Here is a 25,461-nt window from a genome sequence, read left to right as displayed (position 1 = left end):
GAAGTCGAGGGACTGGAGGGAGGCATAGGCTGAGATGAACTCTGCCTTGTTGACCGCAGATTGGCAGTTCCAGAGGCTACCGGAGACCTGGAACTCCACGTGGGTCGTGCGCGCTGGGACCACCAGAGTAGGGTGGCCACGGCCACGCGGTGAGGAGCGTTTGTATGGTCTGTGCAGAGAGGAGAGAACAGTGATAAACAGACACATAGTTGACAGGCTACAGAAGAGGCTACGCTAATGCAAAGGAGATTGGAATGACAAGTGGACTACACGTCTCGAATGTTCAGAAAGTTAAGCTACATAGCAAGAATCTTATTGACTAAAATGATTAAAATGATACAGTACTGCTGAAGTAGGCCAGCTGGCAGTGGGTGCGTTGTTGTCACTACACTAATCAAGTCGTTCCGTTGAGTGTAATAGTTTCTGCAGTGTTGCTATTCGGGGGCTAGCTGGCTAGCTAGCAGTGTTGTTTACGTTACGTTGCGTTAAAAGAACGACAATAGCTGGCTAGCGAACCTAGAAAATCGCTCTAGACTACACAATTATCTTTGATACAAAGACGGCTATGTAGCTAGCTACGATCAAACAAATCAAACCGTTGTACTGTAATGAAATGAAGTGAAAATGTGATACTACCTGTGAATGCGACCGGGTAGTTGAGTTCTATACAGAAGACGTTGGCTAGCGTTGGCTAGCTAGCAGAGTCACCTACGTTAAGGACAACAAATAGCTGGCTAGCTAACCTCGGTAAATTAAGATAATCACTCTAAGACTACACACTCTAAACCTAAACAACACAATTATCTTGGATACGATGATACGAAGACAGCAAAGGCAGCTATGTAGCTAGCTAACACTACACTAATCAAGTCGTTCAGTTGAGTGTAATAGTTTCTCCAGTGCAGCTAATCAGTGGACGTTAGCTAGCTGGCTAGTGAAGACTACGTTAGGACGGCGAAATACGATAATTACGCAATTATCTTTGATACAAAGACGGCTATGTAGCTAGCTGAGAAGAAATTGCTAAGATTAGACAAATCAAACCGTTGTGATATAATGAAATATAATGAAAAAGTTATACTACCCGCGGGAGCGAAGTGCAGATGCGACCACTCGCTCCAACCGGAACCGGAGATCCCATGCTAAAAGAAAAGTCACACACTACTAGCCACACTCACAGGATTTGTTTTGTCTTACAGGGTTATTCTCTTTTCAGAATCTGTGGATGAACCTGTGTTGCCCCTGGCGAATATCTCAGTGATATATACACCAGTCTATCTTCCTGTCAACTAACAGAACTCTGCTGGTTGTCCTGGTAACAGATACCAGTCCATCTTCATGTCAACTAACAGAACTCTGCTGGTTGTCCTGGTAACAGATACCAGATCTATTTAATTTGTTCAAACTAAATTACAGCACTTACTTTGATGTGTCAAATCTGATCCTTTCTTCTCTTCTCCTCCTCTCACAGTTCCACTCAGCCCTGTTGTTTTCCTGCAGTCCACCAGCAGCACAGACAACCTCTTCATACCCAGCAGTAAGGTGCTACCGGGAGAGGCACGACACGGGGACTCCGGGAGGGAGGAAGGGCTAGCGTTGTCCTGGTAACCATAAAGAGGGGACACAGACATATATCATTATGGATGCTGATGTCACTGTTGTCATAAAGTGCCTTACAGAAACCCAGCCCCCGATAGAGCAAGCTGTATGCTAGACCAGACCAAGCTGTACCATCTGGTGGTCTGATCTGGAGAGACTCTTCTCTGTCTCGTCAGCATCAGGATGTTGTTGAGGCTCCCCAGAGGATCCACGATAGTCATGTCTCTCTCCTGTTTGAACGAGAACATCAAACAGATGGTGAACTTATTACCATCATCAATTATTACTGTCTATTACAGTCATAGGGTCTTATCAGAGGCATTAATATCTCTAAATTAATTGGGTGCCTTGTGTCCCTTTGATATTTTAAGTATAAATTATGCTCCATTATTACATTTTGAAAGCCTGTTATATATAATTAAATCTCATTTAACAGTCCCAAAAATATATGTAGCAATGGCAGATTGACCCTTTAACAATTGATATAGTACTGAACATCACATTGAAGTGAATAACCTAAGTAGAATGCCCCTTAAAAACCACACATTAATTCAACAACTGCATAGTTTGTGCCCCTGTTTTTAAGACAGTACTCACTGCTATTAATCTGATATTCTGTCTCCTCCTCTTTCACTCCCAAAACGTCTTCCTCCTTCACCTTTACTGTGATAGAACCTTTTAGAGAGGAAGAGTATGCTTTCTCTTCTTTCCCTATAACAGCCTCCTCTTCCTCCTTTTTCATTCTGAAAGGTTCTTTCTCTCCTTTCACTGTAATATCCTCCTCTTCGTCTTTCACGACAATGTTCAGCGGCAGAGCTTCTTTCTCTCCTTTCACTGTAATATCCTCCTCTTCGTCTTTCACGACAATGTTCAGCGGCAGAGCTTCTTTCTCTCCTTTCACTGTAATATCCTCCTCTTCGTCTTTCACGACAATGTTCAGCGCCAGAGCTTCTTTCTCCGGACAGCAGACATCCACTTCTTTAGCAGGGGATGAGTAGTTTAATGAGCTCATGGTCAGGGATGTTAGCTAGCTAGTTAGCATTAGCGAATAGCCTAGTGCTAGGCTCAGTATCAATCTTTAACACATTTGCAAATTGAACAAGCACATTAGGTTCAAGTTAACGTCAACTGAAATGTGTTTTAAACACTGCGATTAGCTAATGTATATTAACATGGCCTAAAACGTCAATCTTTAAGTTTTACCTTGTCTAGCAAGCTACCCAGGTGGTTGAAATAGTATCCGTGTTGTTGTTCCTGAAGAATCGTCCGTCCAGTCCATTATACGTCACGCAAGAAGAGTCACCTGAAAGACGCTCATCGCCATCTGCTGGCTGGAGTGGGTAACGCAGTTTGGAAACAATAGTTACTACACTTTTTGTATTGGAAAGAACGTTACATTTACATTTACATTTAAGTCATTTAGCAGACGCTCTTATCCAGAGCGACTTACAACGTCATAATAATTTAACAATAAGCTGATACATTTTCTCTTATGTCTTACAACTAATACTTTCCTGTACACAGACGTAGAAGCGTAATATGAATATGTAGATGATGAATAAATACTTCCATGAATAGGAAGTGTGTTTATACACATTTACTCTGTTAATTTATATCTAGATGTGACCATACTATTCCCTTAAAGCTACGCTACAAAGCTACAACAGGTGTAGACATTACCGTGAAATTCTTACTGACAAGCCCTTAACCAACAATGTAGTTAAGAAAAATAAGAGGTAAGAAAAAAAGTTAAATGATAAAAAAACTATACCGTGGCTACAGAGTCAATGTTGAGGCTATATACAGGGGGTACCAGTACAGAGTCAATGTGGAGGCTATATACAGGGGGTACCGGTACAGAGTCAATGTGGAGGTTATATACAGGGGGTACCGGTACAGAGTCAATGTGGAGGCTATATACAGGAGGTACCAGTACAGAGTCAATGTGAAGGTTTGCTCGTGTTTCTTGGCCCAAGCAAGTCTCTTCTTCTTTTTGGTGTCCTTGAGTAGTGGTTTCTTTGCAGCAATTCGACCATGAAGGCCTGATTCACACAGTCTCCTCTGAACAGTTGATATTGAGATGTGTCTGTTAGTTCAACTCTGTGAAACATTTATTTGGGCAGCATTTTCTGAGGCTGGAAACTCTAATGAACTTATCCTCTGCAGCAGAAGTAACTCTGGGTCTCAATAAAATGCAAATCAAATACTTAAAAATCATTAAATGTGATTTTCTGGATTTTTGTTTTAGATTCCGTCTCTCACGGTTGAAGTGTATCTATGATAAAAAATTACAGACCTCTACATGCTTTGTAAGTAGGAAAACCTGCAAAATCGGCAGTGTGTCAAATACTTGTTCTCCCCACTGTATAGCCATATTATAACGTATGAAAAGGCTTGTTCGTTCACATGTCATGAATTCACTGAGATGATATTTGTATTACGACTTTTATTATGAAATATACTTTTTTGTTACTATGGAATATTGAAGTATAATTACAAGCATTTCATAAGTGTCAAAGGCTTTTATTGGCAATTACATGAAGTTGATGCAAAGAGTCAATATTTGCAGTGTTCACCCTTCTTTTTCAAGACCTCTGCAATCCGCCCTGGCATGCTGTCAATTAACTTCTGGGCCACATCCTGACTGATGGCAGCCCATTATTGCATAATCAATGCTTGGAGTTTGTCAGAATTTGTGGGTTTTCGTTTGTCCACCCGCCTCTTGAGGATTGAACACCAATATGCTCAATGGGATTAAGGTCTGGGGAGTTTCCTGACCGTGGACCCTAAATATTTATGTTTTGTTCCCTGAGCCACTTAGATATCACTTTTGCCTTATGGCAAAGTGCTCCATCATGCTGGAAAAGCCATTGTTCATCACCAAACTGTTCCTGGATAGTTGGGAGAAGTTGCTCTCGGAGGATGTGTTGGTACCATTCTTTATTCATGGCTGTGTTCTGAGTAAAAATTGTGAGTGAGCCCACTCCCTTGGCTGAGAAGCAACCCCACACTTGAATGGTCTCAGGTTGCTTTACTGTTGGCATGACACAGGACTGATGGTAGCGCTCACCTTGTCTTCTCCAGACAAGTTTTTTCCGGATGCCCCAAACAATAGGAAAGGGGATTCATCAGGGAAAATGACTTTACCCCAGTCCTCAGCAGTCCAGTCCTCAGCAGTCCAGTCCTCAGCAGTCCAGTCCTCAGCAGTCCAGTCCTCAGCAGTCCAGTCCTCAGCAGTCCAGTCATCAGCAGTCCAATCCCTGTACCTTTTGCAAAATATCAGTCTGTCCCTGATATTTTTCCTGGAGAGAAGTGGCTTCTTTGCTGCCCTTCTTGACAACAGGCCATCCTCCAAAAGTCTTCGCCTCACTGTGCGTGCAGATGCCCTCACACCTGCCTGCTGCCATTCCTGAGCAAGCTCTGTACTGATGGTGCCCCGATCCCGCAGCTGAATCAACTTTAGGAGCCAGTCCTGGAGCTTGCTGGACTTTCTTGGGCACCCTGAAGCCTTCTTCACAACAATTGAACCGCTCTCCTTGAAGTTCTTGATGATCCGATAAATGGTTGATTTAGGTGCAATCTTACTGGCCGCAATATCCTTGCCTGTGAAACCCTTTTTGTGCAAAGCAATGATGACGGCACGTGTTTCCTTGCAGGTAACCATCGTTGACAGAGGAAGAACAATGATTCCAAGCACCACCCTCCGTTTGAAGCTTCCAGTCTGTTATTCTGGAAGAATTTGTTCTTAACTAGTTTTAAATAAAGGTAAAAAATAAAATAAAAAATACAAAATTCGAACTCAATCAGCATGACAGAGTCTCCAGCTTTGTCCCCGTCAACACTCACACCTGTGTTAACGAGAGAATCACTGACATGATGTCAGCTGGTCCTTTTGTGGCAGGGCTGAAATGCAGTGGAAAAGTTTTTGGGGGATTCAGTTCATTTGAATGGCAAATTTGGGACTTTGCAATTAATTGCAATTCATCTGATCACCCTTCATAAGATTCTGGAGTATCTTCAAATTGCCGTCATACAAATGGAGGCAGCACACTGTGAACATTTATATTTGTATCATTCTCAAAAAGTTTGGCCACGACTGTACATAGGTATTCCTTTTGTCCAGATGTGAAAGGGCAGTGTTGAGTGCAATAGAGATTGCATCATTTGTGGATCTGTTGGGGCGGTATGCAAATTAGAGTGGGTCCAGGGTTTCTTGGATAATGGTGGGGTGTGAGCCATGACCAGCCTTTCAAAGCAATTGATGGCTACAGACGTGAGTCTCTGATCTGATGAAACCAAGATTAAACTCTTTGGTCTGAATGCCAAGCGTCAGGTCTGGAGGAAACCTGGCACCATCCCTACGGTGAAGAGTGGTGGTGGCAGCATCATGGTGTAGGGATGTTTTTCAGCGGCAGGGACTGGGAGACTAGTCAGGATCGAGGGAAAGATGAACGGAGCAAAGTACAGAGAGATAATTGATGAAAACCTGCTCAAGAGCACTCAGGACCTCAAACTGGGGCAAAGGTTCACCTTCCAACAGGACAACGACCCTAAGCACACAGCGAAGACAACATAGAAGTGGCTTTGGGACAAGTCTCTGAATGTCCTTGAGTGGCCCAGCCAGAGCCCGGATTTGAACCCGATCGAACAACTCTGAAGAAAACCTGAAAATAGCTGCGCAGTGACGCTCTCCATCCAACCTGACAGATCTTGAGAGGATCTGCAAAGAAGAATGGGAGAAACTCCACAAATACAGGGGTGCCAAGATTGTAGTGTCATACCCAAGGTGGCTTGAGGCTATAATCACTGCCAAAAGTGCTTCAACAAAGCACTGAGTTAAGGTTCTGAATACTTATTTAAATGTGATATTTCAGTTTAATATTTAAATGCATTTGCAAACATTTCTAAAATCCTGTTTTTGCTTCGTCATTATAGGGTGTTGTTGTGCAGATTCATGAGGAAAACCTCCCAATTGAATCAATTTCAGAATATTCCAGTAAATTCAGGAAGTAAACTGAAAATTCCAATTCTCTTCTATGGTTTTCAATGAGGAAAATGTGGAATTTGGTTTACTTTCTGAATTGACTGGAAATTAAATGGAATTGACTCCAACCCTGGTTTTACTACAAAGCTCTCAGCGTCATCATTTAGTCAATCGATGTTATAATGCATAAAGCTCACAGATGTGATTGTTCTCATTCAGAGTAAATTATTCTAATTGAATAAAACAGAATTAAACAAATAAAATGTATTATGTACCTGAATAACTTCAACAACCTGGTTGATTCTCTGCTCAACAACAATGATCGTGAATCAATCTGGTTGATTCTCTGCTCAACAACACTGATCGTGTCAAACTTTGTTTTGTGTCCAGGCTGTCACTTCTGTCATCAGCTACTAACACCAGTGCTGCACCTTTGTCCTTGAGAGACTGGATGACGGCTTCCTGCTCCCTCCTCCATAGTGGGAACACTGATGGCTCAACATGGGCTTCCTGGTTATGAAAGAAAGTGTGGTGGTCAATGGTAGCCACTCCCATTGTTTGAAGCAGTTTTAGTCTTTGTTGGCATGTATCCAGACCCCAGAATGATAGTAGAAAGGAGCCTGTTCCCCGCATGCTTCCTCACAATCATTGGCTGGATCTACCACTCCCCCACCTGACCACAGGACCAGTATTGCTGTCTGATCTTCATTCCTACAGCCTTCATCTCTGTCCCTGGAGTCTCTTCACTGTCTGATCTTCATTCCTACAGCCTTCATCACCATCCCTGGAGTCTCTTCACTGTCTGATCTTCATTCCTACAGCCTTCATCACCATCCCTGGAGTCTCTTCACTGTCTGATCTTCATTCCTACAGCCTTCATCACCATCCCTGGAGTCTCTTCACTGAGTAAGTAAAGATAGTATAAGAAACCTCTCCCATTCTACTTGTCTATTATCTTTGTTTGGAAATAGTCATTTGTGTAACCTAATTATTTTCCCTACAATTTATTTGAAGGATTTAGAAATATAGAAATGGTAGAAGGAGGAATGTCAGAGTCTGGAATATAAATATATACAGTTGGTTTACAATGTATATGTTGATGTATCTAGACATTATGGACCGTATATGAATATAAAAGGTGTGTACAGTAGTAGTTATATAGGATGAGCCTTGACTAGAATACAGGGTGGAGTACTGGGTGGTAGACGGCTAGTAACAGTGACTAAAGTTCAGGGCAGGGTACTGGGCGGAGGCCGGCTAGAGGTGACTATTTAACAGTCTGATGACCTGGAGATAGACCACACATTAACTATTGTGGTGGCAGCATCATGTTATGGGTATGCTTGTCACCGGCAGGGACTGGGGAGTTTGCTCTTTTCATATCTCTTTTGATCCTGACAAAGTGTAGACTTTGTATAGGCACTGGTCAGCCTTAACTGTGGAGTGACCCTATAAAATGGGATATCAGCCATCTCAGTGACAAATACAGAACACAACAATGTATAGTTTACACAAATATTTGTCTCTTAGCTCTTATTGCAGGACTTTGACTGTGGTACATCACCTCCCCAGTCAAAGTATTGTGTGTATTGAAAATTCATATAGGACTGTACAGCTAGCTAACTGGCTACTGACCTATTGTGTGTATTGAACATTCATATTGGACAGCCTTACCTTCAGAGTAGCACCACCACCCATCAGCCCATTCTCTTCTTGATGTCAAAGCTGCATTGTATTGTTGCTATAGGAGTTTATGATTAATAATCCTATTTACTTCAAGACACACTAAGATGTCACCATACTATTCATTTAAAGCCCCTCTGTCAGATATAAATCATCAGAGTGGGAAACCAACTGACATGGAAACAATGGAGCAAATGTATCACTATCAGAGGGGTGTATTATGACATCATATAGAACTACTCAGACATTCCAAATATCACTTGATTATCAGAGGGGTGAATTATGACATCATATAGAACTACTCAGACATTCCAAATATCACTTGATTATCAGAGGGGTGAATTATGACATCATATAGAACTACTCAGACATTCCAAATCAGGCTTCATCCATATCATGAAGGTGGATATTGATCCAACCATTTCAAAAGTAATGACCGGGCTGATGGAAACAGGATATGCCTGAACAATTTTATAAAAGCCGACAAACTATATGTTAGTTCGTTTGACATGGTGGGGACTTTTTGTGTCAGTAAAAATGTATAAGCGAGAAATGGAGGTGGAAACTCCTTTATGAGCAAATATTTATATCATAACCATCACATCTTAGTTAACTTGGTGTCACGTGATGATATGTTGTGTGGTCCTCCCACTACGACTTGGGAACCCATGCAGTTTATTAGGCTACAGATGAAATAAGTTATGAACTTCACAGGGTGGTGAAAGTGCACGTGATGAGCTTGATGCTCCTTTCCAATACATTTTGACGGTCTTATTCTGGTGACATGATGATCGATGCTTGGCTGCCATTTGACAAATAAAATAATATTGCTCTCATCCATAATAATCTCATCATGTAGGTAGCCTACCAACACTGTATCTGTTAGCTGCTGGCTACAGTGCACGGGACGGGACAAGATCATTTTTGCTATATAATGCAACAGTTTTGTTAAACCATCAGTAGAGTTGAAAATGCGATGGAAACCATTGTGAATTTAACAGCAAAAGTTATTTATTTGTCACGCAAAGCCTTTAATCTGCAATGAGTCTGTTTGATAGAAACATTTCTGGTGGGAAAATGTATATATTGTTTTATGCAGATTTTTGAATATTCACATGAAAATCTGTCTCAAATGACATGGAAACTTAGCTACTAAGGGGGATATCGATCCAACACCTGCTGCTTATTCAAACCAGCCCACTGGGCACAGACATCAGTTCAACATCTAGTTTGTATTTACATTTCTTTGATTCGTCAACTAAAGTGAATTCAACACGAAATCAACACAAAATGTCACCTGTCATTGGATTTAGGTTGCTGGTTGGGTGAAACACAAAATGTTACCTGTGGAAACAATGTTTATTCAATCAGTGGGAGGCTTGTAAATTCCCCCAGGAAAGTGGAACGAGGAACTCTTCTTTGAGACAATGATAAACAGCAATCCTTGGGAGAGTTGTGGTGGATATTATAAAATAAGGATCTGCTGGAGTCCAAGTCAAACCAAGATTCTTTATTTCTGAGCTCAGAGAGAATAACAGAGTTACACAGCGCAGTGGAGACAGTCTGAATTACTGAAGCATTGAGTGATTAGCACATATCTTTATAGTTTCCTGTTCCTGGGCGGGACTTTATTCATACAAGGACACAGGTGCAAATTGGTTTGCAACACAGGATGATACTCCCAAGAACAGGAGCTTATAATAGGACAGTTTCACAAGGTTAGTCACATACTCAGATATGTGGACACATACAATTAACATTTTCCATTACAGAGTCTGAACATTTTCATTTCATTAAATCATCAGTGGGCCAACAATGCAAATGTCAACAATGGAACTAATGCATCACATCCAAATATCACTTGATTATCTGTAGTGCTGGAGGAATGACACACCCAGATAAACACAGAGAGTTTAAAAAAGGACCATTTAAACACATGGAATCTGATCTCCTTTATATTCAAACTGACATACTCCATATTCAATTCATGTTTTTAAATAAAATCATAATAATAAATAAAAACATACAAATATATATGTTTGAGTATACTACATAGAGTCAATGTGGAGGCTATATACAGTAGAGTATACCCTGTACCATTTAATTACATATGGTAAAGACAGGTAAACACATTGTCAGTCAACAATATAATACAACAGGAGCACTGTGTATGTTCTCTGATGAATGTTAAGTCAATGTGATGTAAAATATCAACATACACGCTAAGAGAAGTAATTTCTCTCTCCTGTGTGGATTCTCTAATGACGTTTAAATGACTGTTATGAGTAATATGTTTTCCCACAGTCTGAGCTTTTCTAAGCCTTCTCCTCTGTGTGTAGTCTAATGTGTTCTTTCAGGCTTTCTAAATGGGCAAAAGCTTTGCACTTTGGGAGGAGTAGTAAGGCTTCTGCCCTATGTGTATTCTCTCATGTTGTTTCAGGTGTCCACTCTGGTTGAAACACTTTCCACATTGGGAGCAGTGGTAAGGCTTCTCTCCTGTGTGTATTCTCTCGTGTCGTTTCAGATCCCCCGAATGGTTGAAACACTTTCCACATTGGGAGCAGTGGTAAGGCTTCTCTCCTGTGTGTATTATTCTCTCGTGTAGTTTCAGATCCCCCGAACGGGCAAAACACTTTCCACACTGGGAGCAGTGGTAAGGCTTCTCTCCTGTGTGTATTCTCTCATGCTGTTTCAGCTCCCCCGACCGCTTGAAACACTTTCCACATTGGGAGCAGTGGTAAGGCTTCTCCCCTGTGTGTATCCTCTCATGTTGTTTCGGGTGTGAAACACTTTTATGGGAGCAAACAGAGAAACACTTTCCACACTGGGAGCAGTGGTAAGGCTTCTCCCTGTGTGTATTCTCTTGTGTGTTTTCAGTTGTGCTTTCTGTTTAAAACTCTTTTCACACTGGGAGCACTGGTGTCGTCTTGCTGGTTTGGACGTCCCTGGCCTGGCTGAGTCTGGTTCCTCTGAAAGCACATGATAAAACAACCTTGCTACGAGGGTAAATCCTAAATCAGATCTCTCAATAACCTGAGGCCAGTTTAACAATCTTAGTGTGATTTTAAAACAAATGTAGAGCTTCATGGTAATTACTGCTATGTTTACATTACTTATTCATCCTGTTTTACAAGTCAGAACACAAAAAACTAGACAGTTATAGGACACTGAAGACACAGACGTCGCTGGATTCCAATTGAACAGGTGGTTCTAAATATATAACTTTCATAGCTGTATGATACAGAATGTGACCTACACACTTCCTTAAACATAAAATAACTAAAGAAGTCATTTTGTGTGGAAGACCAAAACTAGTTTTTACGTCGCAGATACAAAGCACATCAGTAACATCTCCCCGTTGTTGAAAGGGTTCGACACATTGCTGTTTAATTGGACCAATTTCTTATTTAGACATTCACAGATTTTCAACATTTTGATTATCGCTGATGTCATATTTTGGGTAAATGTTCCTAAAACTGATAGTAACAACAAAAAACAAAAATATAAACACAACATGTAAAGTGTTGGATGGTTCATGAGCTGAACAAAAAATATTGCAGAATTTTACACATCCCTGTTAGTCAACATGTATTCTTTGCCAAGATAATCCATCCACCTGACAGGTGAGGCATATCAAGAAGCTGATTGAACAGCTTGCTTATTACACAGGTGCACCTTGTGCTGGGGATAATAAAAGGCTACATCAAAAATGTGCAGTTTGTTCACACAACAATGCCACAGATCTCTGAGGGAGCGGGCAATTGGCATGCTGACTGCAGGAATGTCCACTGGAGCTGAACCAGTCAAAAGTTTGGACTCACCTACTCATTCAAGGGCTTTTCTTTATTTTTTACTATTTTCTACATTGTAGAATAATAAAGACATCAAAATTATTAAAAAACATATGGAATCATGTAGTAACCACAAGTGTTAAATCAAAATATATATTTTATTCTTCAAAAGTTGCCACCCTTGCTTTCTCTCAAACAGCTTCACCTGGAATTATTTTCCAACAGTCTTGTAGGCATTCCCACATATGCTGAGAACTTGTAGGCCGCTTCCCTTCACCTCTGCGATCCAACTCATCCCAAACCCTCTTGATTTACCAAAAATTACTTACTGGAAATGGATGAGTGAGGTTGGGTTGGGGGATTGTGTAGGCCAGGTCATCTGATGCAGCACTCCATTACTCTCCTTCTTGGTCAAATACCTCTTACACAGCCTGGAGGTGTGTTGGGTCATTGTCCTGTTGAAAATCAAATAACAGTGGGACTAAGCCCAAACCAGATGGGATGGCATATAGCTGTAGAATGGTGTGGAAGCCATGCTGGTTAAGTGTGACTTGAATAAATAAATCAATGACATTGTCAACAGCAAAGCACCCGCACACCATCACATCTCCTCCTCCATGCTTCACGGTGGGAACCACACATGCGGAGATAATCTGTTCATCTACTCCTCGTCTCACAAAGACATGACGCTCGGATTCAAAAATCTCAAATTTGGACTCATCAGACCAGAGGACAGATATCCACCGGTCTAATGTCCATTGCTCGTGTTTCTTGGCCCAAGCAAGTCTCTTCTTCTTATTGGTGTCCTTTAGTAGTGGTTTCCTTGCAGCAATTGGACCATGAAGGCCTGATTCACGCAGTCTCCTCTGAACCGATGATGTTGAGATGTGTCTGTTACTTGAACTTTGTGAAGCATTTATTTGGGCTGCAATTTCTAAGGCTGGTAACTCTAATGAACTTATGCATCAGAAGTAACTCTGGAACTTCCATTCTTGTGGTGGTCCTTAAAGTAATGATGGACTGTTGTTTCTCTTTGCTTATTTGAGCTGCTCTTGACATAATATGGACTTTGTCTTTTACCCAATAGGGCTATCTTCTGTATACCACCCCTACCTTGTCACAACAAAACTGATTGGCTCAAACACATTAAAACCTGTTATGGCTAGGGATTCCGCTAGCGGAACATTTCAACAAAATCCGGTGAAATTGCAGAGTGCAAAATATATATATATATTTTTTGAAATATTTAACTTTCATGCATTCACAAGTGCAATGCCACAAATTAAAGCTTAAGACTCCATAATGTTTCATCATTAGATGCTACAGTCCTCCTTTAAGACTCCATAATGTTTCATCATTAGATGCTACAGTCCTCCTTTAAGACTCCATAATGTTTCAAAATTACAGTCCTCCTTTAAGACTCCATAATGTTTTCATTAGATGCTACAGTCCTCCTTTAATGTTTCATCATTAGATGCTACAGTCCTCCTTTAAGACATCCTGTTTAGAATGTGTCTGGAAGCGCTACTCTATCTATTCTACTCTCATCCTTTCGGTTTTAATAATATTTTATAATAATAATGTTATAATAGGTAATAACTAAGTTTAATAACTAGGGTTAATACCTGCCTGGCACACCAACAAAATATTTATTTAGCCCCCTCTAACAATACCGCTACAGAATTAGCATAGTAGGCCATGTAACTTAACCTGTAGTGACACCCAGCCCGTGAACGGGACCGTTACCATCATCTGACACTAATTAGCATAACGCAACGGACATAAATCTTCCTAGAAAATATTCCTATTCATGAAAATCACAAGTGAAATATATTGGAACATAGCTTAGCCTTTTGTTAATCACCCTGTCATCTCAGATTTTCAAAATATGCTTTACAGCCAACGCTAGACAAGCGTCTGTGTAAGTTTATCATAGCCTAGCATAGCATTATGCCTTGCTAGCAGCAGGCAAACTTGTCACGAAAATCAGAAAAGCAATCAAATTAAATCGTTTACCTTTGAACTTCGGATGTTTTCACTCACGAGACTCCCAGGTAGACAGCCAAAGTTCATTTTTTCCCAAAATATTATTTTTGTAGGCGAAATAGCTCTGTTCTTCACGTTTGGCTGAGAAATCGCCCGGAAATTGCAGTCACAATTCCGAAAAATATTCCAAATTAGCTCCATAATATCGACAAAAACATGGCAAACGTTGTTTAGAATCAATCCTCAATGTGTTTTTCTAATATCTATTTGATAATATATCCGTCGGGACAATTCCTTTTTCTCAAGGACCGATTGGAGTAATAGCTACCTCTGCACTTTACGCGAGAATCTCTCTCGGAGCCACCATGTGACCACTTACGCAATGTGCCCCCATACGGCTATTCTTCAATAGAAATGCGTAAAACTACGTCACAATGCTGTAGACACCTTGGGGAATACGTAGAAAGCATAAGCTTGTTGATGGTACATTCAAAGCCATATAGGGAGTCATTGGAACACAGCGCTTTCAAAACCTGGGGCACTTCCGGATTGGATTTTCCTCAGGCTTTCACCTGCAACATCAGTTCTGTTATACTCACAGACAATATCTTTACAGTTTTGGAAACATTAGAGTGTTTTCTATCCAAAGCTGTCAATTATATGCATATTCTAGTATCTTTTACTGACAAAATATCCCGTTTAAAACGGGGACGTTTTTTTTCCAAAAATGAAAATAGTGCCCCCTAACACCAAGAGGTTTTAAGGTAATCAGAAATATTTAGGATTAACTTATTCCTTGACACCCATTCTGATACTAACTGCAGCTCTATGTTAAGTGTTGAAGTCATTTCAGTCGATGTAGTAGCTGACATGTACAGTGTTGAGTCAGCATACATAGACTCACTGGCTTTACTCAAATGTCATTGGCATGTTGTTGGTAAAGATTTAAAAAGTAGGTGCCAAACAGCTGCCCTGGGGAATTCCTGATTCAAACTTGATTTTGTTGTACAAGCTTCCATTAAAGAACACTCTCTGTGTCCTGTTAGACAGGTAGCTCTGGGGCGGCAGGTAGCCTAGTGGTTAGAGCGGTAGGCCAGTAACCGAAAGATTGCTGGATCGAAACCCTGAGCTGACAAGGTAAAAACTCTGTCGTTCTGCCCCTGAACAAGGCAGTCCTAGGCCATCATTGAAAAAAAGAATTTGTTTATAACTGACTTGCCTAGTTAAATAAAGGTTATATTTTAAAAGAAAAACTCTTTATCCACAATATAGCAGGAGGTGTAAAGCCATTTTTATCATCAATGTCTCTCAGCCAATCAGTCATTTGTAAGTGCTGTGCTAGTTGAATGAACTTCCCTATAAGCTGAACGTCTATATTTGTTTACTTTGTATCAGGTCAAATATATTTTTTCCAAAATTGTAATGGTTGGTAACAGGCTGATTGGTCGGCTATTTAAGGCTGATTGGTCGGCTATTTAAGCCAGTAAAGGGAGCTTTACTATTCTTGGGTAGTGGAATGACTTTAGCTTCCCTCCAGGCCTGAGGGCACACACTTTCTAGTAGGCTTAAATTAAAGACAAGGCAAATAGGAATGGCAATATCGGCTGCTATCATCCTCAATTTTCCATCCACGTTGTCAGACACCAGTGACTTGTCATTGTTGATTTTATTTGCGCAAAATTTCATTGAAGATGCTCCAAAGATTTTTACTATCCTTCTTCATGTCATTTATCTTTGTTTCATAGTGTAGTTTATTCTTTATATTGAGTTTAGTCACATTATTTCTCAATTTGCAATAGGTGTCACGAATATTACCGAAGGTGGCTCCCCTCCCCGTTCGGGTGCCGCTCGGCGGTTGTCGTCGCCGGTCTACTAGCTGCCACCGATCCTTTTTCGTTTGGTTTTGTCTAATTGTTTTCACCTGTTCATTGTTTGGTTGTTAGGGTGGTAAGTTCGTTTCACCCACTTCTGTTAGATATAGACTTTCATTGAGCAATAAGTTTCATTCTTCATGTCATTTATCTTTGGTTCATTGTGTAGTTTCTTCTTTTTATTCAGTTTATTAAATGATGTCTCAATTTGCAATACATTTGCCAATCAGTTATACAGCCAGACCTATTTGCCATCTCTTTTGCCTCCCTCTTCATAATACCATTTTTTAATTCCTCATCAATCCCAGTTTTTACAGTCATTTTCTTAATGGGTGCTGCTTATTAGTAACTGGGATAAGCAGCTTCAAATGTGTCAAGGGCAGCGTCTGGTTGCTCATCATTACACACCACAGACCAACAAATATTATTTACATCAATAACATAGGAATCACTACATAAAATTGTATGACCTCTTATACACAATATTAGTCCCAGCCTTTTAACGGTGGTTTTCCTAGACATGGCTCCTATATTGTGATCACTACATCTGATGGATCTGGATGCTGCTTTAAAACCCATTTCTGCAGCATTAGTAAAGATATGATCAAACCATGTTGATGATTTAATTCCTCTACTGTTTGCCACTACCCTGGTAGGTTGATTGATAACCTGAACCAGGTCGCCAGCAATGGTTACAGTTTGAAGCTTTTGTTTGAGTGGGCAGCCTGATCACAGCTTTTCTTCAGTACTAGTTAATTAATTACCAAAGTCTTGAGTTTAGTTTGCCTGTTCTACAGTCTTGTAAAGATAGGGGGTTTGACTGGGACAGGCAATGTAACATCCATAATGTTTTAAGGAAAAGTTTTTGTAAAAAAAGCACCTTACATTGGATCATCTTGAAACTTTCTCTCCAAAGCTAACTTTCATCAAGGTTTTATATGGTCTATTGGTTTCTCTCTTTTCATTGGCAGAATCCTTTTTCAGTGTTATGATATTCATAACATCCATATACACCAGTCTATCTTCCTGTCAACCAACCGACGTCTGCTGGTTGTCCTGGTCACAGATACCGGTGGGCAGATCTATTGTATTAGTTCAAACTAAACTACAGCACTTACTTTGATGTGTCAAATCTGATCCTTTCTTCTCTTCTCCTCCTCTCACAGTTCCACTCAGCCCCGTTGTTTTCCTGCAGTCCACCAGCAGCACAGACAACCTCTTCATACCCAGCAGTAAGGTGCTACCGGGAGAGGCACGATACAGGGACTCCGGGAGGGAGGAAGGGCTAGTGTTGTCCTGGTAACCATAAAGAGGGGACACAGACGCACATCATTATGGATGCTGATGTCACTGTTGTCATAAAGTGCTTTACAGAAACCCAGCCCCCAAGCGAGAGAAAGCTGTTTGCTAGACCAGACCAAGCTGTACCATCTGGTGTTCTGATCTGGAGAGACTCTTCTCTGGCTCTGGATGCTGATGTCACTGTTGTCATAAAGTGCTTTACAGAAACCCAGCCCAGACCCAGAGAGAGCTAGACCAGACCCAGAGAGAGCTAGACCAGACCCAGAGAGAGCTAGACCAGACCCAGAGAGAGCTAGACCAGACCCAGAGAGAGCTAGACCAGACCCAGAGAGAGAAAGCTGTATGCTAGACCAGACCAAGCTGTACCATCTGGTGTTCTGATCTGGAGAGACTCTTCTCTGCCTCGTCAGCATCAGGATGTTGTTGAGGCTCCCCAGAGGATCCACCATAGTCATGTCTCTCTCCTGTGTAAATGAGAACATCAAAATGAGTAGTAAACTTATAACCGTCTAATAAAATCATAGGGTCTTACAAGAGGCATGAATATGTCCCTTTGATATTTTAAGTAGAGATTATGCTTCAATATTGAATTTTAAAAGCCTGTTATACTAGATGAGGGGAACTTTAATGTAGACCACATGGAGAATTCAATACATCGAATTGAAAAGTCCCTTAAACATATGAACCAATTGCATATCGACCCTTTAACAATTCCTACAGTACTGAACAACATATTCAAGTGTAGAACTTCAGTAGAATAACACTTTAAAACCGCACATTAGTTCAACAACAGCATAGTTTGTGTCCCTGTTGAAGACAGTACTCACTGGTGTTAATCTGATATTCCGTCTCTTCCTCTTTCACCCCAAAACGTCTTCCTCCTTCACCTTTATTGAGAGAGCATCATCTTCCTCTCTAAACGGTTCTTTCTCTTCTTTCACTATAACAGCCTCCTCTTCCTCCTTTTTCATTCTGAAAGAGTCTTTCTCCATACAGCAGACACCCTCTTCTTTAGCAAGGGAGGAGTAGTTTAGTGAGCTCATGGTCAGGGATGTTAGCTAGCTAGCTAGCATTAGTGTCTAGCCTAGTGCTAGGCACAGTATCAATCTTTAACACGTTTGCAAATTGAACCAGTTGATACGTCAACTTGTTTAAAACACTGAGGTTAGCTAATGTACATTAAAACAGCAGATGTTCAGCGCCAGAACGTCTTTCTCCAAACAGCAGACCTCCTCTTCATTAGCAGGGGATGAGTAGTTTAGTGAGCTCATGGTCAGGGATGTTAGCTAGCTAGTTAGCATTAGCGAATAGCCTAGTGCTCGGCTCAGCATAAATCGTTGCAAATTAGGTTACAGTTAACCAGTTAATACGTCAACAGAACTGTGTTTAAAACACTGAGATTAGATAATGTACATTAACATGGTCTAAAGCGTCAATCTTTCAGTTTTATGTTGGCTAGCAAGCTACCGAGGTGGTCGAAAGAGTTGGCGCCTTGTTGTCCCTGAAGAAGCGTCCGTCCAGTCCATTATACGTCACGCAAGAAGAGACAACTGAAAGACGCTCATCGCCATCTGCTGGCTGGAGTGGGTAACGCAGTTTGGAAACAATAGTGACAACACTTTTTGTATTGGAAAGAACGTCATAATTATTTAATAATAAGCTGATACATTTTATCTTCCAAATAATACGTTCCTGTACACAGACGTAGAAGCTCAATATGAAAATGTAGATGATTAATAAATACTTATATGACTAGGTAGTGTGTTGATATACATTTTCTCTGTTAATTTTTCACATTCTTTTTTATCTACATGTGACCATACTAATTCCCTTAAAGCCACGCTCTATAAGATACAAATCATCCTGTAAACAACAGAACAAACGCATCACATGCAAATAGCACTTGATTATCTGTAGTGCTTTACACTGGGTAGACAAAACATTAAGAACACCTGCTCCTTCCATGACTTAGAAAGACTAGGTGAATCCAGGCTAAAGCTATGATCCCTTACTGATGTCACTAGTTAAATCCACTTCAATCCGTGTAGATGAAGGGGGGGAGACAGGTTAAATAAGGATTTTTAAGCCTTGAGACATGAGACATGGATTGTGCATGTGTGCCATTTAGAGAGGTAATGGGGAAGACAAAATATTTAAGTGACTTTGCACGGGGTATGGTAGTAGGTGCCAGGTGCACCGGTTTGTGTCAAGAACTGCAACGCTGCTGGGTTTTTTCAGCTCAACAGTTTCCCATGTGTACCAAGAGTGGTCCACCACCCAAACAGTGGTGGTTTGTGCCGTTTAAGATGAGGCAGGACGATTTGTTTTTCCATGAGCATGGCCTTAATTCTATTACAGCATATTGGACGACTGTCATTCATATTTCACTCACCCTGTTCAATGTAACAGCAATAGGTTTAGGCTACTACATGATACTCTAATTGTCCCTATACCTATCATGAGGTAGCAACCTAGCCTATGAATGAAAGTTTAGAATGTAGGTTCACACAGGTCGAGAGAACATTTTGCGATGACAGACAGTGACACATAGACAGACAGTGACACATTCAATACTGCCTTGCACACTCTCGCCTGCATCTAGCTGAAATAGAGATATCACTGGACAAATTCAGGTATGTTTATCCCTGTTTTGTTCCATTTAAACGTTTGTCAACAGAATCGGCGGAATGAATACACCCCTGATCATGCATAAACACAGTTTCACTTTCATTACAGACACGTTGTATTCCTTCTTGCATCTATGTGCTCTCCTCTTATCACCTTCTCCCTTTGTTTCTGTACTTCAATGCACAACACATCAGCTGTATGTCACCAGGAGAAAAAACCTTTCCAAGCCAAACCATTTCATAACTGAAACACACAGCTTACATTGTTGTCACCATATTAGCTAAAATAACATCATAGTCAACAGAGCTAATAGAACTAACTCGTTTGTAAACCTGCTACAATCATGCAGTAAGTTACAGTGTACAGTCAGTAAGCAGTGCAGCACTTACCAGGGTCCCAGTGGCAATAAATTAGTCAAACCAAAAGCTTGCATTGCAGTGCTAGCTAGCTGTAGCTTATGCTTTCAGTACTAGATACATTCTCTGATCCTTTCATTGGTTGGACATCATGTCAGTTCATGCTGCAAGAGCTCTGATGGGTTGGAGGATGTCCTCCGGAAGTTGTCATAATACCCGTGTAAGTCTATGGAAGCCTTGAGAACCATAATCCTCCCAGGTTTTGTATTGTGGTCAATGTATCCAGAGGAGGATGCAAAATAGTATGTTTTAATAAATTATTTGGTGATGTGATTATATTTAGTATAGTTTTATCTAAAAAGGACCACTTTTAAATATTTTACCTTTTTTATTTTTCTGAAAATAACTGAGGACGATGGTTCTCCCCTTCCTCCTCTGAGGAGACCCCACTGCACCCAAAGGACATCCAGCCAACTTGACCCAATTGTGGGAAGCATTGGAGTCAACATGGGCCAGCATCCCTGTGGAATGCTTTCGACACCTTGTAGAGTCCATGCCCCGACGTATTGAGGCTGTTCTGAGGGGAAAAGGGGAGGGTCCAACTCCATATTAGGAAGTTGCTCCAGATGTTTGGTATAATCAGTGGATATATCTGCCATTTAGCAGACACTTTTATCCAAAGGGATTTGCAGTCATGTGTACAAACACTTTACATATGGGTGGTCCCAGGAATCAAACCCACTACCCTGGTTTAACAAGCACTATACTCCACCAACTGAGCTACAGGACCACAAGGAATGATCAAGGAATGACGCAGATAAACACACACAGCCTGAGTTTCAAAAATATAATTGAATCAAAGACCGTAACATTGAAACTGACATACTTCATATTTAGTTACAATCAAATATTATTTGTCACATGCGCTGAATACAACAGGTGTGGATCTTAACGTGAAATGCTTACTGACAAGCCCTTAACCAACAACGTAGATAAGAAAAACAAGTGTTAAGAAAATATTACCAAAATAAAACGTTCAAAAAAGTAACACAATAAAAAACTAAAACGAGACAAAATACAGGAGGTACCAGTACAGAGTCAATGTGGAGGCTATATACAGGGGGTACCAGTACAGAGTCAATGTGGAGGCTATATACAGGGGGTACCAGTACAGAGTCAATGTGGAGGCTATATCCAGGGGGTACCAGTACAGAGTTAATGTGGAGGCTATATACAGGGGGTACCAGTACAGAGTCAATGTGGAGGCTATATACAGGGGGTACCAGTACAGAGTCAATGTGGAGGCTATATACAGGGGGTACCACTACAGAGTCAATGTGGAGGCTATATACAGGGGGTACCAGTACAGAGTCAATGTGGAGACTATATACAGGGGGTACCAGTACAGAGTCAATGTGGAGGCTATATACAGGGGGTACCGACAGAGAGTCATAGTGGAGGCTATATACAGGGGGTACCAGTACAGAGTCAATGTGGAGACTATATACAGGAGGTACCAGTACAGAGTCAATATGGAGGCTATATACAGGGGGTACCAGTACAATGTCCATGTGGAGGCTATATACAGGGGGTACCAGTACAGAGTCAATGTGGAGACTATATACAGGGGGTACCAGTACAGAGTGGAGGCTATACAAGGGATGTTTACATACACTTAGGTTGGAGTCATTAAAACTCGGTTTTCAACCACTCCACAAATGTCTTGTTGACAAACTATAGTATATGCAAGTATAAACACCATGGGACCACACAGCCGCCATACCGCTCAGGAAGGAGACTTGTTCTGTCTCCTAGAGATCAACATACGTTGGTGCGAAAAGTGCAAACCAGTCCCAGAACAACAGCAAAGGACCTTGTGAAGATGCTGGAGGAAACAGGTACAAAAATATCTATATCCATAGTAAAATGAGTCCTATATCAACATAACCTGAAAGGACGCTCAGCAAGGAAGAAGCCACTGAAGAAGGGCCTTGGTTAGGGATGTATCCTTGTTTTGAATCCCAGCCACCGTAGGAGGCCTTTTGCCTTTTGGTTGGCCGCCGTTGTAAATAAGAATTTGTTCTTAACTGACTTGCCAAGTTAAATAAAGGTTCAATAATAAATAAATAAAATAAAAATAAAGTACAGAGAGATAATTGATGAAAATCTGCTCCAGAGCACTCAGGACCTCAGACTGGGGCAAAGGTTCAGCTTCCAACAGAACAACAACCCTAAGCACACAGACAAAGGACAACGCAGAAGTGGCTTCGGGACAAGTCTCTGAATGTCCTTGTGTGGCCCAGCCAGAGCCTGGACTTGAACCCGATCGAACATCTCTGGAGAGACCTGAAAATAGCTGTGCAGCGACGCTCCCCATCCAACCTGACAGAGGTTGAGAGGATCTGCAGAGAAGAATGGGAGAAAATACAGGTGTGCCAAGCTTGTAGTGTCAAACCCAAGAATACATGAGGCTGTAATCGCTGCCAAAGGTGCTTCAACAAAGTACAGAGTAAAGGGTCTGAATACTTATGTAAATGTTATTTTTCAGTTTTTAATTATAAAATACATTTGCAAACATTTCTAAAACCCTGTCTTTGCTTTGTCATTATGGGGTGTTGTGTGTAGATTGATGAGGAAAACATCCAATTTAATCCATTTTAGATTAAGACGAACATAACAAAATGTGGAACAAGTCAAGAGGTCAGAATACCTCCCGAATGCGTTGTATGTAGAGCAGAATATCAGGAACAGGCTGGATGTGAGAAGGAGGGTGGCATCTCACTGCCATTCAGCATTCAGGAAGTCAACTGAAAATGCCAATTCCCTTCTATGGTTTTCAATTATGAAGAGCTGGAATTGGAATTTGATTTACTTCCTGAATTGACTGGAATTGAATTGGAATTAACTCCAAACCTGTTTTACTACAAAGCTGTCAGCTTCATCATTCAGTCAATCGATGTAATAATGCATAACGCTCAGAGATGTGCTTGTTCTCATTCAGAGAACATTTTTTAGTTGAATAACAAGAATAGAATAAAAACATTTTATTATGCACCTGAATAACTTGGACATGGATTACCTGGTTGATTCTCTGCTCAACAACACTGACTGTGAATCAATCTGGTTGATTCTCTGCTCAACAACACTGATTGTGAATCAATCTGGTTGATTCTCTGCTCAAAAACACTGACTGTGAATCAATCTGGTTGATTCTGCTCAACAACACTGACTGTGAATCAATCTGGTTGATTCTGCTCAACAACACTGACTGTGAATCAAACTGGTTGATTCTCTGCCCAACAACACTGACTGTGAATCAATCTGGTTGATTCTCTGCTCAAACAATCAACTGGTTGATTCTCTGCTGAACAACACTTGTGAATCAATCTGGTTGATTCTCTGCTGAACAACACTGACTGTGAATCAATCTGGTTGATTCTCTGCTGAACAACACTGACTGTGAATCAATCTGGTTGATTCTCTGCTGAACAACACTGACTGTGAATCAATCTGGTTGATTCTCTGCTGAACAACACTGACTGTGAATCAATCTGGTTGATTCTCTGCTCAAAAACACTGACTGTGAATCAATCTGGTTGATTCTCTGCTCAACAACACTGATTGTGAATCAATCTGGTTGATTCTCTGCTGAACAACACTGACTGTGAATCAATCTGGTTGATTCTCTGCTCAACAACACTGATTGTGAATCAATCTGGTTGATTCTCTGCTGAACAACACTGACTGTGAATTAATCTGGTTGATTCTCTGAACAACACTGACTGTGAATTAATCTGGTTGATTCTCTGGTTGATGCTTCATCACCATCCCTGGAGTCTCTTCACTGTCTGATCTTCATTCCTACAGCCTTCATCACCATCCCTGGAGTCTCTTCACTGTCTGATCTTCATTCCTACAGCCTTCATCACCATCCCTGGAGTCTCTTCACTGTCTGATCTTCATTCCTACAGCCTTCATCACCATCCCTGGAGTCTCTTCACTGTCTGATCTTCATTCCTACAGCCTTCATCATCATCCCTGGAGTCTCTTCACTGTCTGATCTTCATTCCTACAGCCTTCATCACCGTCCCTGGAGTCTCTTCACTGTCTGATCTTCATTCCTACAGCCTTCATCACCGTCCCTGGAGTCTCTTCACTGTCTGATCTTCATTCCTACAGCCTTCATCACCATCCCTGGAGTCTCTTCACCGAGTAAGTAAAGATAGTATAAGAAACCTCTCCCATTCTACTTGTCTATTATCTTTGTTTAGAAATAGTCATTTGTGTGACCTGATTTTCCCTACAATTTCTTTTAAGGATTTAGAAATATAGAAATGGTAGAACGAGGAATGTCAAGAGTCTGGAATATAAATATATACAGTTGGTTTAAAATGTATATGTTGGTGTATCTAGACATTATGGACCGTATATGAATATAAAAGGTGTGTACAGCAGTAGTTATATAGGATGAGCCTTGACTAGAATACAGGGTGGAGTACTGGGTGGTTGACGGCTAGTAACAGTGACTAAGTTCAGGGCAGGGTACTGGGCGGAGGCTGGCTAGAAGTGACTATTTGAACATTCATATTGGACAGCCTTACCTATAGAGTAGCACCACCACCCATCAGCCCATTCTCTTCTTGATGTCAAAGCTGCAGTGTATTGTTGCAGTAGGAGTTTATGATTAATAATCCTATTTACTTCAAGACACACTAAGATGTCACCATACTATTCATTTAAAGCCCCTCTGTCAGATATAAATCATCAGAGTGGGAAACCAACTGACATGGAAACAATGGAGCAAATGTATCACTATCAGAGGGGTGTATTATGACATCATATAGAACTACTCAGACATTCCAAATCAGGCTTCATCCACATCATGAAGGTGGATATTGATCCAACCATTTCAGAAGTAATGACCGGGCTGACGGAAACAAGATATGCTTGTACACTTTTATAAATGCTGACAGACGATTTGTTACTCCGTTTGACAATGTGTTTGTATATTTGTGTCAGTAAAAATGTCTAAGTGAGAAATGGCTGTGGAAACTCCTTAATGATAACAATCACATCTTAGTTAACTTGGAGTCACATGATATGTTGTGTGGTCCTCCCACTATGACTTGAGAAACCATGTAGTTTATTAGGCTACAGATGAAATAAGTTATGAACTTCACAGGGTGGTGAAAGTGCATGTGATGAGTTTATTGCTCCTTTCCAATACATTTTGAGGTTCTTATTCTGGTGACATGATGATC

General features: G+C 40.9%; 1 protein-coding gene across 1 annotated transcript in view; it reads right to left on the bottom strand.

Annotated features, from left to right (window-relative positions):
* Positions 1 to 25,461, bottom strand: part of LOC124025113 — a 76,975-nt gene that overhangs the window by 8,551 nt on the left and 42,963 nt on the right. Inside the window, exons 2-4 of the mRNA XM_046338779.1 lie at positions 2,197 to 2,533; positions 1,732 to 1,829; positions 1,424 to 1,601 (exon numbers count right to left, since the gene is read on the bottom strand). Of these exons, the coding sequence (XP_046194735.1) occupies positions 1,424 to 1,601; positions 1,732 to 1,829; positions 2,197 to 2,533 (613 nt within the window). The remainder of the gene's footprint in view (positions 1 to 1,423; positions 1,602 to 1,731; positions 1,830 to 2,196; positions 2,534 to 25,461) is intronic.

The sequence above is a fragment of the Oncorhynchus gorbuscha genome, unplaced genomic scaffold (genome assembly GCF_021184085.1).
Source record: "Oncorhynchus gorbuscha isolate QuinsamMale2020 ecotype Even-year unplaced genomic scaffold, OgorEven_v1.0 Un_scaffold_2179, whole genome shotgun sequence".
Taxonomy (NCBI): Eukaryota; Metazoa; Chordata; class Actinopteri; order Salmoniformes; family Salmonidae; genus Oncorhynchus; species Oncorhynchus gorbuscha.
This window is presented reverse-complemented; position numbering and strand designations above follow the sequence as displayed.